Source organism: Phascolarctos cinereus, unplaced genomic scaffold (assembly GCF_003287225.1).
Source record: "Phascolarctos cinereus isolate Bilbo 61053 unplaced genomic scaffold, phaCin_HiC Scaffold_726;HRSCAF=1367, whole genome shotgun sequence".
NCBI lineage: Eukaryota > Metazoa > Chordata > Mammalia > Diprotodontia > Phascolarctidae > Phascolarctos > Phascolarctos cinereus.
Genome location: NW_027556098.1, coordinates 331,730,475 through 331,743,635, shown reverse-complemented (window position 1 = coordinate 331,743,635; position 13,161 = coordinate 331,730,475). Strand labels below are relative to the sequence as shown.

Here is a 13,161-nt window from a genome sequence, read left to right as displayed (position 1 = left end):
CACCGCTGCCCAGAACTGTGACCCAGATCCAAACAGGGGAAAAGCAAGAGATTCCTGCCTCAGCACTGGCAAAGAGATCCCTGGAATCCCTGTCTGATCAGTCACTGGATTCCCCCTCAGTCTGTGGGCCAGAAGGTCAGGAAGCAGCTGCCCTCCTGCCCAGGGCTATGCTCTTGGGGAAATGGAGCTGAAAACCCACCTTCCTCTCTGAGCACCACAGAAACAGACTTTTCCCACTTTCCTTGTAAATTGTCTTTGGCATTGGTGGATTGAGGAGTCTCGGAAACCGCCACAGCTGCCCACGATTCAGTCCTCTGAGGCCTGCTCCTGGTTTGCTGTGGCCTGCGCGCCCATACTGCGCTGCACTCCCAGCCTGGCATGATACACCTTTCTGATCAATCATCCAGGTTGTCTTGGGCTGGAAATTTGTTTCACTCTGTCTTTTTGTGGGTTCTGCTGCTTCAGAATTTGTTTAGAGCCATTTTTTATGAGTATTTGGAGGGGTTTGGGGGAGAGCTCAAGCAAGTCACTGCTTTCATTCCACCATCTTGGCTCTGCCCAATTATAAACTTTTTAAAGGCAGGGAATGTTTCGCTTTTTCATTTTTCATTTTAATTCAATTCAACAAACATTAATTAAGCACCTACAGTGTGCTAGGCATCTTTGTATTCTTCCTAGTGCCTTGAACAAGGTTGGCACTAATTAAATATTTATTGAATGTTAATAGGAAATTGAATTTCAAACTCTTAGACCAAAAAGCATTTGAAAGTTCATATTATAGACATCCTCAGAACTAAATTCTTCTTACAATTTTAAATATTTTTTGTGCATTCAGCATTGGACATGAAGTCAAAAGAACTATATTAGAGTCCCGACACTGCCACTTACCAGCCATGTGAAGTTAAGTAAGCTCTATGAGCCTCAGTTGTTCATCCTTAAAGTAAATATGATATCGACTGTATTACTACTTTACAGAGTTGTAAGGAAAGTACTTTGTAAACTGTAAGGCGCCACATAAGCATAAACTGTTATTATTACTAAAGAACAGACATTTTAGGTTGAATGTATTTTTAATATTACATAAATTTTAAACATTTTCAAAGCACATACTAAGTATATCTATATTCCAATAATCAGTTCTTTGATATTTCTATAACTTACTGACTAAACTGTTCATTCTTAAACCATTTGGTTTCAGAAAGGAAAAAAGTACTGGGGTGAGAAAAAAAAAGTCCACCTAAGCAGAAAAGAGAAGACCCACATCCTAGCAAAATCAAGTACTTCAGGAAACTTAGAAAAGAATACAGCCAACAACCCTGAATTATTGGAATGGGCAAACATTCTTTTGACAAGCAATTTTTACATTTTTAAAGACCACAAGGACAGAAATTTACAGCTGAATTGTCAGAACAAATTTATAAATGTAGAAACCATTATATGTAAATTTTCTCTTACTGATCTATCAAGAGAGGCTGAAAACCACAAAAAGAAGATAGCTTTATGGCACACTACCCAAATGAGAGGTCAATGCCATAAAAAACAATATATTTATAACCAACATTTCTCTACATTTCTTGTAAATGCTTATAGCCCCAAATGGAATTGATTTGGAAAGAACCAGTGTTTGCCAGTGTTTGTTTTCTGTGATTACAACTGAGGTCAAACTGATATACCATATTTAGAGAAGACTAATTCGTACAGAGAAGGCTGCTAAAAGGTATTCATATACCATTTGATCTATGTATCTTAATCCTAACTTCCTTTTTGGTATAGCGTACTAGCAGATAGTAGGCACTGAACAAATGCTTTCTCTTTATTAAATTAGCGTCTACATTAATAGGAGCACTTGCTTGGTGGGGTAGCGTAGAAGAAAGAACTGGACTTGGAGTCAGGAGATGTGGGCTCAAATCCCAGTTCTGCTACTTACACAACTACCTGTATGACCATGGGCAAGTCATTTCATCTCAATGGGCATCAATTTCCTTATCTGTAAAATGGGGGTTATACTTGCACTACCTACTTCATAAGAATATTGTAAGGAAACCCTCTGTAAACTTTGAAGCAGTACAGAAACAAGAACCTATTTCCATGAATACCTGAAATTATGTTTCATCCATTCACTCAATGAACTAGAAGGCTCTTCCTCTAGATCTCTTGATATTGCACAGATACAGCATGGAAGCTATTCAATTGTTATCCTTTACTCTTGCAACATGACTGGGCCACATCCCTTTCTAGTTATATATCTCCCTGATGGCATCCTTTATGTAATTTCTATATAATTGTAACTCCCATGCTTATAATATATTAGTCTACTCCATAAGACTATATGATCTCAAATTTACAACTGTAAGGGCCCTTAGGTGATTTTCCTCAATCTATTCACTTTACAGGTGAAGAAACTCATGCACACCATGCCCTTTGTTTAACATTCAACATTAATTCTTCAGACCCTATATGGTATTTCATGACTCACAGCCATACAGCATCATGAAAACACTGATTTTTTTTTAAAAAATTTATTTATTTTTAGTTTGCAACATTCACTTTTATAAGATTTTGAGTTTTAAAATTTTCCCTCTCCCCAAGATTGCATACAATCTGATTGATATAGGCTATACATGTACAATCATATTAAACATATCTCCACATTAATCATGTGAGAACACTGATTTTTAAAAGGCAAGCCTTTGTTTCAGGGAGGAAGGGTCATTCAACATGTAATTTGCCTAAATCACTCAAAAATACTCTGCTCTCCTGTTCAACGTTGGTAGCAGATCATTCATAGTGTCTATTTAAGAAATACATACTAACTGAGCATGTATCTGTGCTGGCAGTCCAACATGCATCATCTGGCCAAAAGGCATTTTGTATCCAATAGGTTTATCCTCTGCATGTAGACAGACTGAACTCTTAAGTGATTATGTGTCTAATTTAGGAAACTGCAATGTTCTGGGGCTTTATACAATAAACACAAGATCAACATTACCAACTAGGATAGGGAGGTCCTTTACTATTTGAGTTCTACTTGGACTATCCTTCATGAAAGGGCAAACGCGTAGGGAATCATGTGTCCCAACGTTATACTTTGATATTGAGAAACGGGGTCACTGAACTAAATTTTCACTACCACATATTTCAAGCAATCTTGACAGTGAATGCATTAATAGAGGCAGAGTTTCGGGGGGGGGAGTGATGTTTAGTTCTGCTGTTTTTTGATATAAAAACAAGTTTATTTTCTAAATCAAGGTTGCTGATTTAGGCTTGGCTGCCATCTCAGTTTGTATGTCATTTGAACAAAATGTTTACTGAATGAAGAAATTTCTAAGCTCATTAGCTTTTCTTCTGGTGATTTATATAAGCCAAAATTCCTTAGGGGATAATCTGTGTTGATGTTTATTTTTTTATCCATTTCCTACTTGTCAATGTTAACAAATCACACAAGGAGGTTGAAGTTACCTCTATTTCATGAGATTTTTCTCTGTTTTGCTTTATTATACAATTTAGTATTGATTTTGATCTTTCTAATATGTTGATGGTCTGGTGTGTACAGACCACTAAATCAGAAATGATTTTAATATCGGTAACTAGTAATTTCCTAGCTTCTAAAATAACATCGATTTCATTTACTTTTGGTGATATTATCTAGTGCTCATCATGTTCAGCACTTCCTGACTTTCTTCTCAAAAATGTAATCATGATAGAGAGGTATAAAGTTTCTGTATAGTCCCTAAGCCTTTGGCCATTCTTATTTTTTACTTCTAAACTATTCTTCCTCCTACACACATGCGCGCGCGCACACACACACACACTCACATACACGTGTGTGTATATGTATGTATTTTTTTAATTGTCTTCTCCTTTCATTGAAGTCACAGAGTATGAAGGGGCGTGTGTGTGTGTGTGTGTGTGTGTGTGTGTGTGTGAACAAATGCACATAAAGAATGCTGTGTTATGTAATGACCAAATGTTTCATGACATTATATTTCAAGCTGCCTTTGGAAGAACAACAGCTTCAACTCTAACAATTCCTTTCTTTCCTTCTCTAAGGAGTACCTCTGAGCTTTCCTTCTAATTAACTGAAACTTCCTTTTGTCTTATGGTTTCATTTATAGAAAGAATTTCAAAATTGGTATGATTTACTCCCTGGTTGGACACTTGAAAAAGATTCTTAATGTAAGGAACAACAGCTAAGTTTATACATAACTGCTAAAAACTAAGGTATTCTTACAACCTCATTCCCCTTCTTTTCTTCCATTCTACCAGTAAAATAACTTTTTGGTAATTTAATTGGGATGGCATTGAATATGTGAAATTGTCATTTTTATGATACTAGCCTTGCCTACCCATGAACAATTAATATTTTTCCAATTATTTAAATTGGCTTTTATTTGTATAAAAAGTTTATTCATAATTTTGTTCATATAGTTCCTGGGTTTGTTTGGGCAGATGTACTCCCAGATATTTTATACTGTCTAGAGTTATTTTAAATGGTTACCTTTTACTATCTCTTCTGGAAAGGGGTGTGTGTGTGTGTGTGTGTGTGTGTGTGTGTGTGTGTGTGTGTGTGTGATATACAGGAATACTGATGATTTATGTGGATTTACTTTATATCCTGTTACTTTTCTAAAATTATTTGTTGTTTCAGCTAACTTTTTTAGTTGAGTCTTTGGGGTTTTCTAATTATATCATTATATTGTCTGCAAAAAGAGATAATTTTATTATCTCCCTCTCCACTACTACATACTTAAAGAACCAAGGTCATCTCCATGCCATGATAAGTTACCAGAGCAGCAGTAGGATATTGTGAATTCTTACTATTAAAAGCCAGATTTTATTAGTGCTTAAAATATTTTTGCAAAATCTACAAACTTAAATTTCTATTTTGAAGAAGAAGATTAAATTATACTATCAGTACTTGTTATGGGTTGACCCAAATTCTTAGGATTTCTATTATCAATTTCAGATTTCCTACTTTTATTAGGCCTACATATGTACCAATTATGGTCTGCTTGGAATACCATAAAGTTACCTTGGAGATCATTCTTGTGAATTCACCTATGATAGTTATCTTTTAAACTTTATCAACAACAACAACAACAACAACAACAACAATAACAAAATCTTTCCTGCTTGAAGAATGATGGGTAGCTACTCATCAAAACAGATAATATACATAAAGTTCATTGGAAACCATAAAAGACTACATAAATGGCAGCTGTTTATTATTTTCATCGTTGCCAATTGTTTCAGTTGTGTCTGACTCTTCATGACCCCATTTGAGGTTTTCTTGGCAAAAATACTGGAAGTAGTTTGCAATTTCCTCCTCTAGCTCATTCATTCATTTATTTATTTGTGAGGCATTGGGGTTAAGTGACTTGCCCATGGTCACACAGCTAGTAAGTGTCCGAGGCTGGATTTAAACTCAGGTCCTCCTGATTCCAAGGCCAAAGCTCTATCCACTGCACCACTTAGCTGCCCCTCCTCCAGCTTATTTTACAGATGAGGAAACTGAGGCGAACAGGGTTAAGTGAGTTGCCCAAGGTCACATAGCTAGTAAGTGTCTGAGGCCAGATTTGAACTCCTGAAGATGAATCTTCCTGACTCCAGGTCTGGCACTCTATCCACTGAGCTACCTAGCTGCCCTTTGCTATTATTATTACATCAGTCAAACCAGTTGACAATCTAGTTAAAATGCTTGGGAAACTTAAAATTGATGGGAGGCATATTTACCTTAACATTGATAAACTACAAGTACACAGAACCCTACCATGATGCTGGGTCAAAAAGAAGAGAAAGCCATCTATATTATCAATATTTTACATTATGAGAAAGATCTGCTTGACATTTTAGCAGGGAGGATACGAACTAATATGTAGTAAATTTGAGCCCACAGAACAGCAAGGAGCACATTTATGTTGCCAATTTTCCCAACCTATTGCTCTTCCAACAGTTTTATGTTCACATACAAATTATTCCAAGGGTTATTAAGACACATTTTCAAGTTCAATACTAGCCGTTGACAGAATTGCTGCTTACACTATAGCTTTCTCAGCCACAGTATGTGCCGATTAACATTCCAATAGTCTTCTTTAAATAGAAATAATCAAAATATTAATAAATCAAATTCTTTTTTTTGATAGTCTTGAAATACAATCATATTGGACTTCCAGTGTATAACCATTCTCCAGGAGCTAGCAGCCTACGTGGCTGTCAGTATGGAACTTTCTTTCACCACTTTAAAATGGTACAAAAAATCTGTTGTTGAAGGGTAGCTCTACCACACTATAGAACTAGAAAAATACTTAGTTACTATATAATTAGCGACCTTGCTCCTTCCCTATCTTTGGGGAATATATATCTATAAGTCGATTTGGGCTCGTATATAGAACACTGCATAAAAAACCCAATGCCTAGGTTCATAGAGGTCCACAATTTGAAATAACAGAAAGATATTTTCTCCTCTCCTATAGAAAACCATAGGGGCTATACATTCAATAATTTACAAATCTATTCATACTCTAGCCTGAGAATCAGGATGTATATATAAAAAAAAAAAGCAACAATAACATATTTGATGGGTTCTTTAAAAATGTAAACTTTAAAAAAAAAGGTCAGACCTGAAAATAAAAAAAAATTGTAGCAGGTGGTACCACCTGTGCCAGACTAATTCCAGTCAAAACAATCTCCTTCACAGAGGACTGTGCTTGAGAGGAAGGGTGGGAAGTGTACTAAGCATATAAGGGGAAAGGGTAATTTGTGCCAGGGGACATAGACAGCTCTCTCAGTGGGTAACAACTGTGGGCAATCTTCCATTATCCCAGCCCCTTAAAAAAATTTAACAACTTTGCAACTCCAAAGTCACATTCCAGGATACCAGATATGCACAGCTGTATGTATGTAACTACTTATCCAAAATTACATTCCAGGTACTCTATTTGGGGTGGGGTTGTAATGGGGCTAAATTAATAACATTTTTTTTCTCTCTTGCTGACCTATCTTTTTTCTCTCACTCTTATGTCTTCCACTGATTTTAAATAAGCTATCCTAACACCATGAATTAAAGATCTTCTAAAAGTACATTCAAAAAGACTAATTTGCTTGTTATTGTCTATTAGTTTCTAGCTTTGCAAATCACATGCAAAGAAATAATAATCCTTAACATGCGAGAATTATATTTTTCATTTACCTCTAATTTAATATTGTGTTATGTGATTTCCATTCACAATCACTACTGGTCATCTTTTATAGACTTACTTTTAAGCAGTAAGATATGCAGTTATCTTCATAGTGTTTGCAACATCTATGCCTTGGTCCATGCTTGCATCTAAAATTGAACCCAAAAAATACAAACTAATTAGATAAAGGTCCCAAGACTACAGCATTTAGAGATAGAATAGACCACTGAGGCCTAATCTCCTTATTTGACAAATGAGTAACTTGGAGGCTCATAAAGATTGAGTAACTTGCCCAAGATCATAAAGGCAATAAATAAGTAACACAGCCAGGATTTTAACCTATTTCATGTGATTCTAAATTTAGTGCTCTTTCCATTATGCTACATAGATTTCCAATGTCGATCTCTAAATTTATTAAAGAAAATAAGTAAAAACCCTCCACATGTCCATTTATAAGATCTGCATATAAAAAGATGAGTTAATCAAAAGTTTATTTTTTTAAATCAGTTTTGTGCAGGATAAAATTAGGAAGACACTTGACTGTGAAAGCTAAGGCCCCTTTGTATTTGTCCTATAGTATGTAAAATAATAACCTGTTTTCACTTTCTCAAAATTAGCTTAAATAAACTTTTACTCAAACTGAATTTTGCAAGGGCAAAAACTTATCTTTCATGTTTGTACCCCCAGGACCTTGGGCCTTCAGAATGTTTACTGAATTTAAAAACCACACCAGGACCTAAGCTTGTTTCATCATTCTGGCAGTAATAAATTATAATGGCAAAATAGTATTTCAGTGTTTATCTGTTTCATGTTTTCTGCTTCATCTTCCTAAAATTATTGATTAGTAAATTCTTTGTTTTATTTGTGTCACCAAAAACCATATCCATTTCTACTACCAAATCAGGATATTCAAAAGGGTTTTATATACTTACTTCAGTTTGGTCTATGTTAAGCACTCTAACTCTGTATGTATGTATATAATGTCTCCAGAGTGCAAGGGCAGAACCAGATTAAAATATAATTGGGAAATGTTAAACAAAATAAATAAAAATACAACATAGATAATCTGGTTTTCTAAGTCAACATGCCTCTGGGATCCTTTATTATTTGAATGTGATACCACTGACGTAAGGTATTGTTTTTCTAAATGGGCCATATCTCACTTTTCTACATGTATGTTATGTCTACAGTCTAGCTATGGACAGAAATGATACCAGCTTTTTATTTTTTTTTCAGGAGTAAAATAACACAGTCTCCAAAGGATCAAATCTATGGATGACTCAAGGAGCAATGGAAAAATGCATGGGGTGAGGGTAGGGAGGCAAGCAGGCTGCAGCATAAAAACACTAATAAATGTTAAAGAATTCATAAAAGAACATCTCTCTCTCTCTCTTCTCTCTCTCTCTCTCTCTCTCTCTCTCTCTCTCTCTCTCTCTCTCTCAATGTAGGATTGACAAAGTAGGTGGTCTGATCATAATAGAGGAAAAGAGACACAAAATTAAAGTGCTCCATTGGTATCCACAAAATGTACAAAGCTGAAGAAGGGCCTAGTATTTGGTTAGCTCCTCTGTGGAAGACCAATAGGAAAATATGGATAAACGTTGCATAGAATAAGGCATGGATGGATCATCATCAGAAATGATGGAGAGAGTACCTACATCAATGAGATCATGAAAATGCTCAGGTGGACAGTTTCAGCACCTGAAATGTGCCGGTTTTGACTATAGTCTTTCTTTCACATCGAAAGAAAGAAGGTAACTGCTTAAGAAGGACAGATGATGGTGGGTTTGTCTTTTTTTTTTTTAAACCATGAAACACTGTATGTGCCAGAATCAATGTAAGATAATTTCATACAGGTTCCACAAAGAATGTTGCCAAGTATTTGTGGTTTACATGAAGTAAATTATACAATTTACATACTCAGCCAAATATTTTGGAAGTTTTGAATCATGTATTACAAAGTACACTGGGCATAAATCATCCATGAGGTCAGTTCATGTAGCAAAAATCATAATGAAAATATACTCAGGTTACAGGCATTTATACTTAATTACCTTTGAAAGGAAACGTATGGAAGAGAAACTTGATATAGTATTAGGATTAAACATTCAATATTTTTGTAAATATAGGAATAGATCATTTGGGAATTCTACAGGAGGTTGGCTATCTGTGGCTGATTTTCAAACCATTTCACTTTCTAGTGTTTAGCAAAATTATGCTGGAGGAGCTACTGTTCAAGTTTCATTTTAATTATGCAATATGTTAGTTGCAGGGATATTTAATCAAAATAGACCCAAGGAACTTGAATTAAAGAATGTGCTATTTTGAATATAAGTTCCAGACATCAATTAGTTAAGTTTTCATCTTATTGGGGTTTTTTGGGGGGACTGGGGAGTTGGGTAGGGGGACAGTTCACATTCCTAAATAATTGACCTTTATAACCTCTTTTAGACTAGTAAGTTGGCAGCATTGCTGCACATTAACCCTTTCCTATTTATGAAGATAATTTTCTGGGAAAACTCTCTGGTCCTAGATTTCTCTGATCTTACTTACAAAATGATATGGAAAGCACTTTTCTCAATTTAGCCCAACAAGTATATTGAAACTTACACACCACCTTTCATTGCGGGGGGGGGGATGAAGGCAATGGCTCACATTCACCATAACATTTATGTCATCAGCATGTTTCAAAAGACTGGGTCATGTGGAATCGTGGAGAGATTAGGATAGGGGCCAAGAGAAGGAAAAACCATGGAAAGGGACCTCCTACTGCAACAAGGTATCAGTCACAAAGATTTCTCTTCAGAATTCCCTTGGAACTCTTGGATTCTACTGGCTGGTGATACTTTGAGTCTGCTGTTAACTTGATACTGGCCAGACCAACTGGTCACTTAACCATTCCTTATCCTCACACTAAAACTGCTCACCATGACTTGGACTGCCTCACTTTCTCATTTTCTCCTTGACATTCTCTTATCCTGCTAATCATTCTTACATTGTCATCCCTCATTGATTTTTTTCTTTTTTTTTTGTTTTAGAACAATTTTTTCCATTCTCTCTGTGTGACATTACTTTAAAGCTTGAGTGTTTCAATTGCTTCCCTCTCCCTAGTTTCTTTTAAAGTGAGTGAATACCTCTTCAGATCTTTTTCTTTTGACTGGTCAGTTAGGTAATCCACAATATTTCTGGCCTTGTCATTAACACTTCAGCTCTGTGTTTTCTCCCTCACTTGCTCTCCTCTCTTCTCACCCTCTTACCACAGATGACTATGCTAAGATAAAATGCTTCTTGTTGGCTGTTCAAGGTCTCCTCTGCATGGGCCTCCTCCTCTCCTATGTACATCTATTCCATCCAACTCAAATGACTATTGCTAATATTATTTTTATTTGCAGATATCCTAAACCTTATCTTTGTCACCTATATGCCTAAAGAGCAACACTGGCTTTTTCTTCTTTCACTAAAAATCAAGATTTCTTATTTCACTTCCAAAGACCTGAACATTTTCTTCCTTATAAAGTAATCTTCATTAATTAAGACTGACTTTTAGCTGTTTCTTTGTCTTCTTTAGTCACTAAAAATTTCTTTTTTGGTTTCATTTTGTTCCCTCCTATGCTGGAATATTTAATTAATGTACATCAATCTTTTTCTTCCATCTACTATCCCAGATTCTAGTAAACTCACTTTTTAAATGGCAAAATATTTCAGTTTCAGGCTAATATGTTTCTGAATTCGTATATTATTCTATAAGATAGCTTTCATTTATGCCAGAGATTATAAATCTTTTTGTTTACCATTATAAAATTTTCCTCTTATAAATTTCTATGCATTCAGAATGCTACATGCATTATTATTATTATTTTTGAATGGAAAACAAAATAATCCAACATTGGTCTTATCATCATATATAAAACAAAGTGACGGATATATGCTAAGCTGTTAGGATAAAGAGTCAAATCATTTTTAAAAGAACTCACATTGAATCTACAAGTTTCCTGGCTAGAGTAATTATGTTCATTCTTCTTGATTTCTCCTCATGCTTCTCTCTCTTTTGTTCCACTTTTGCATATGCTGCCTCTGGTGAATATGAATGTGTGGGAATTTCTTCCTTCCCTACAATGAATCTAAAGAAAAAGACACAACATGTGGCATTTCTCACTTTTCAAAAAGATATGGGAAATTTACTTAGATGCAAATACATTTCAGACAAATCTCCTGCCATTTAAAATAGTATTTTCATGATTTATACGTTTGATTTTCTATACAAATGTGAGTCAATATTCAAGAAAAAAGACACAGACAATAAAGTATAATACAAAGGGCACTGGATTTAGAGGCAAAAAATCTGGGCTAGAATCCCAACTTTGACACAAAGCAACTATATGACCCTGGGTAAATCACTGAACCTCTCATGTACTCAATTTCCTCATCTATTAAATGTGAATCCATCTAAATCTTTCCTAGTTTCTCTTAAAAGATCTTTCAAAAATCAAAGAAAGAGTATATGTGAAAGAATTTTATAAGTGAAAATTTAATGGGAATTTTAAACTTTAAAGGGAAATATAAATCCATGTTATTAGCTTTTAATATTCTGAAGTATTGAACATGACAAAAATGTTGATCATAATTTAACAGAAACAGCCATTCTTATTCAATGCAGCAAACACTCATTAAGCATAGCGCTTAGAATCTAGTAGAGGCACAAACACACATTCATATATGAAACAAAATTAGAGTCTACAATAAGTACACATGGAGGAGTATAAGACAAAATGTGGTGTGAGGTATGGGGTGGGAGAGAAGGTCATTATCTATGAAATCACTTTACATTTAAAATCATTAGACATCTTAAAATACTCCTAGCAGAAACAGGTGTATTAACTCGGTTCTACTGGCCAATTGCAGTAATTATCTTCTGCCTGAATTCTGCTTAGTACATTCGGATAGGTTCCCCATTTCCTGCCCTAAATTACTATATAACATTTCCCTGAGCTCCACAGCAGCTGCACTGCAGCAAGTAGGTCATATGTACATACATACAGAAAGGAAAAACTAACATTCAACAAGAAAAAAAGGGAACAAAAAGCCTGCACCTATTCTCATCTAATTTTTTGTGAACATCCTTTTCGTTTTCAATTTCTCCCATCTGACTGCTTCTTGGAGAAAAAAAAACTCAGAGGAGGTACCACTCTTACCCCACTTCAGACTACTCCTACATTTTAAGAATGTAATAATCATTCACCATTAAGACTTTTACTAAAAAGATGGCTTGTCAACATTTAGAAAGGAAAATGGTGATAACTAAGAGTCAGCATGGTCTTGGCTTGTAGTGTTTTCAAGTTGAAGAATTTACCATCAGTGCAGTAGCTGACCGTGATGCCATGTCTATCTTCATCGAATGAGGTTGACGCATGGATTGCCAGAGCTAACTTAGTGTTTGGGAGACTCTGAAGTAAGTATGGGGGAGAAGAGATATTAGACTGACTACCAAACTGAAGATCTACAGAGCCACTGTGTTGACCTCATTGTTGTATGCCTATGAAACCTGGACAGTATACCAGTGCCATGCCAGGAAACTGAATCATTTCCATTTGAATTATCTTAGGGAGATTCTGAAGGTCACCTGGCAGGATAAGATACCAGACACTGAGGTCCTCTCTTGAACTAAACTGCCTACCATTGGAACTCTACTTCAGAGAGCGTAACTTTGATGGGCTGGCCATTTTGTTCAAATGCAAGATGTACACTTGCCAAAAAGACTTCTATGGAGAACTCACCCAAGGCAAGTGTTCACATGATGGTCAGAAGAAGTAATACAAGGACACTCTCAAGGTCTCTCAAGAACTTTTGAATTGATTGTGTGACATGGGAGACACTGGCACAAGACTACTCAGCATGGTGTGCCCTCATCAGAAAAGGTACTGTGCTCTATAAGCAAAGCAGAATTGAAATAGCTCAAGAGAAACGCAAGACACGCAAACTTAGA

General features: G+C 35.6%; 1 protein-coding gene across 4 annotated transcripts in view; it reads right to left on the bottom strand.

Moving 5' to 3' along the window:
* TMEM135 (transmembrane protein 135) overlaps window positions 1-13,161 on the bottom strand; it is a 329,334-nt gene that overhangs the window by 20,784 nt on the left and 295,389 nt on the right. For all 4 annotated transcript variants that reach the window (XM_020993759.1, XM_020993757.1, XM_078156965.1 and 1 more), the window contains 2 exons: window positions 11,153-11,299; window positions 7,258-7,327 (listed from right to left, as the gene is read on the bottom strand). In XM_020993759.1, coding sequence (XP_020849418.1) covers window positions 7,258-7,327; window positions 11,153-11,299 — 217 coding nt within the window. The remainder of the gene's footprint in view (window positions 1-7,257; window positions 7,328-11,152; window positions 11,300-13,161) is intronic.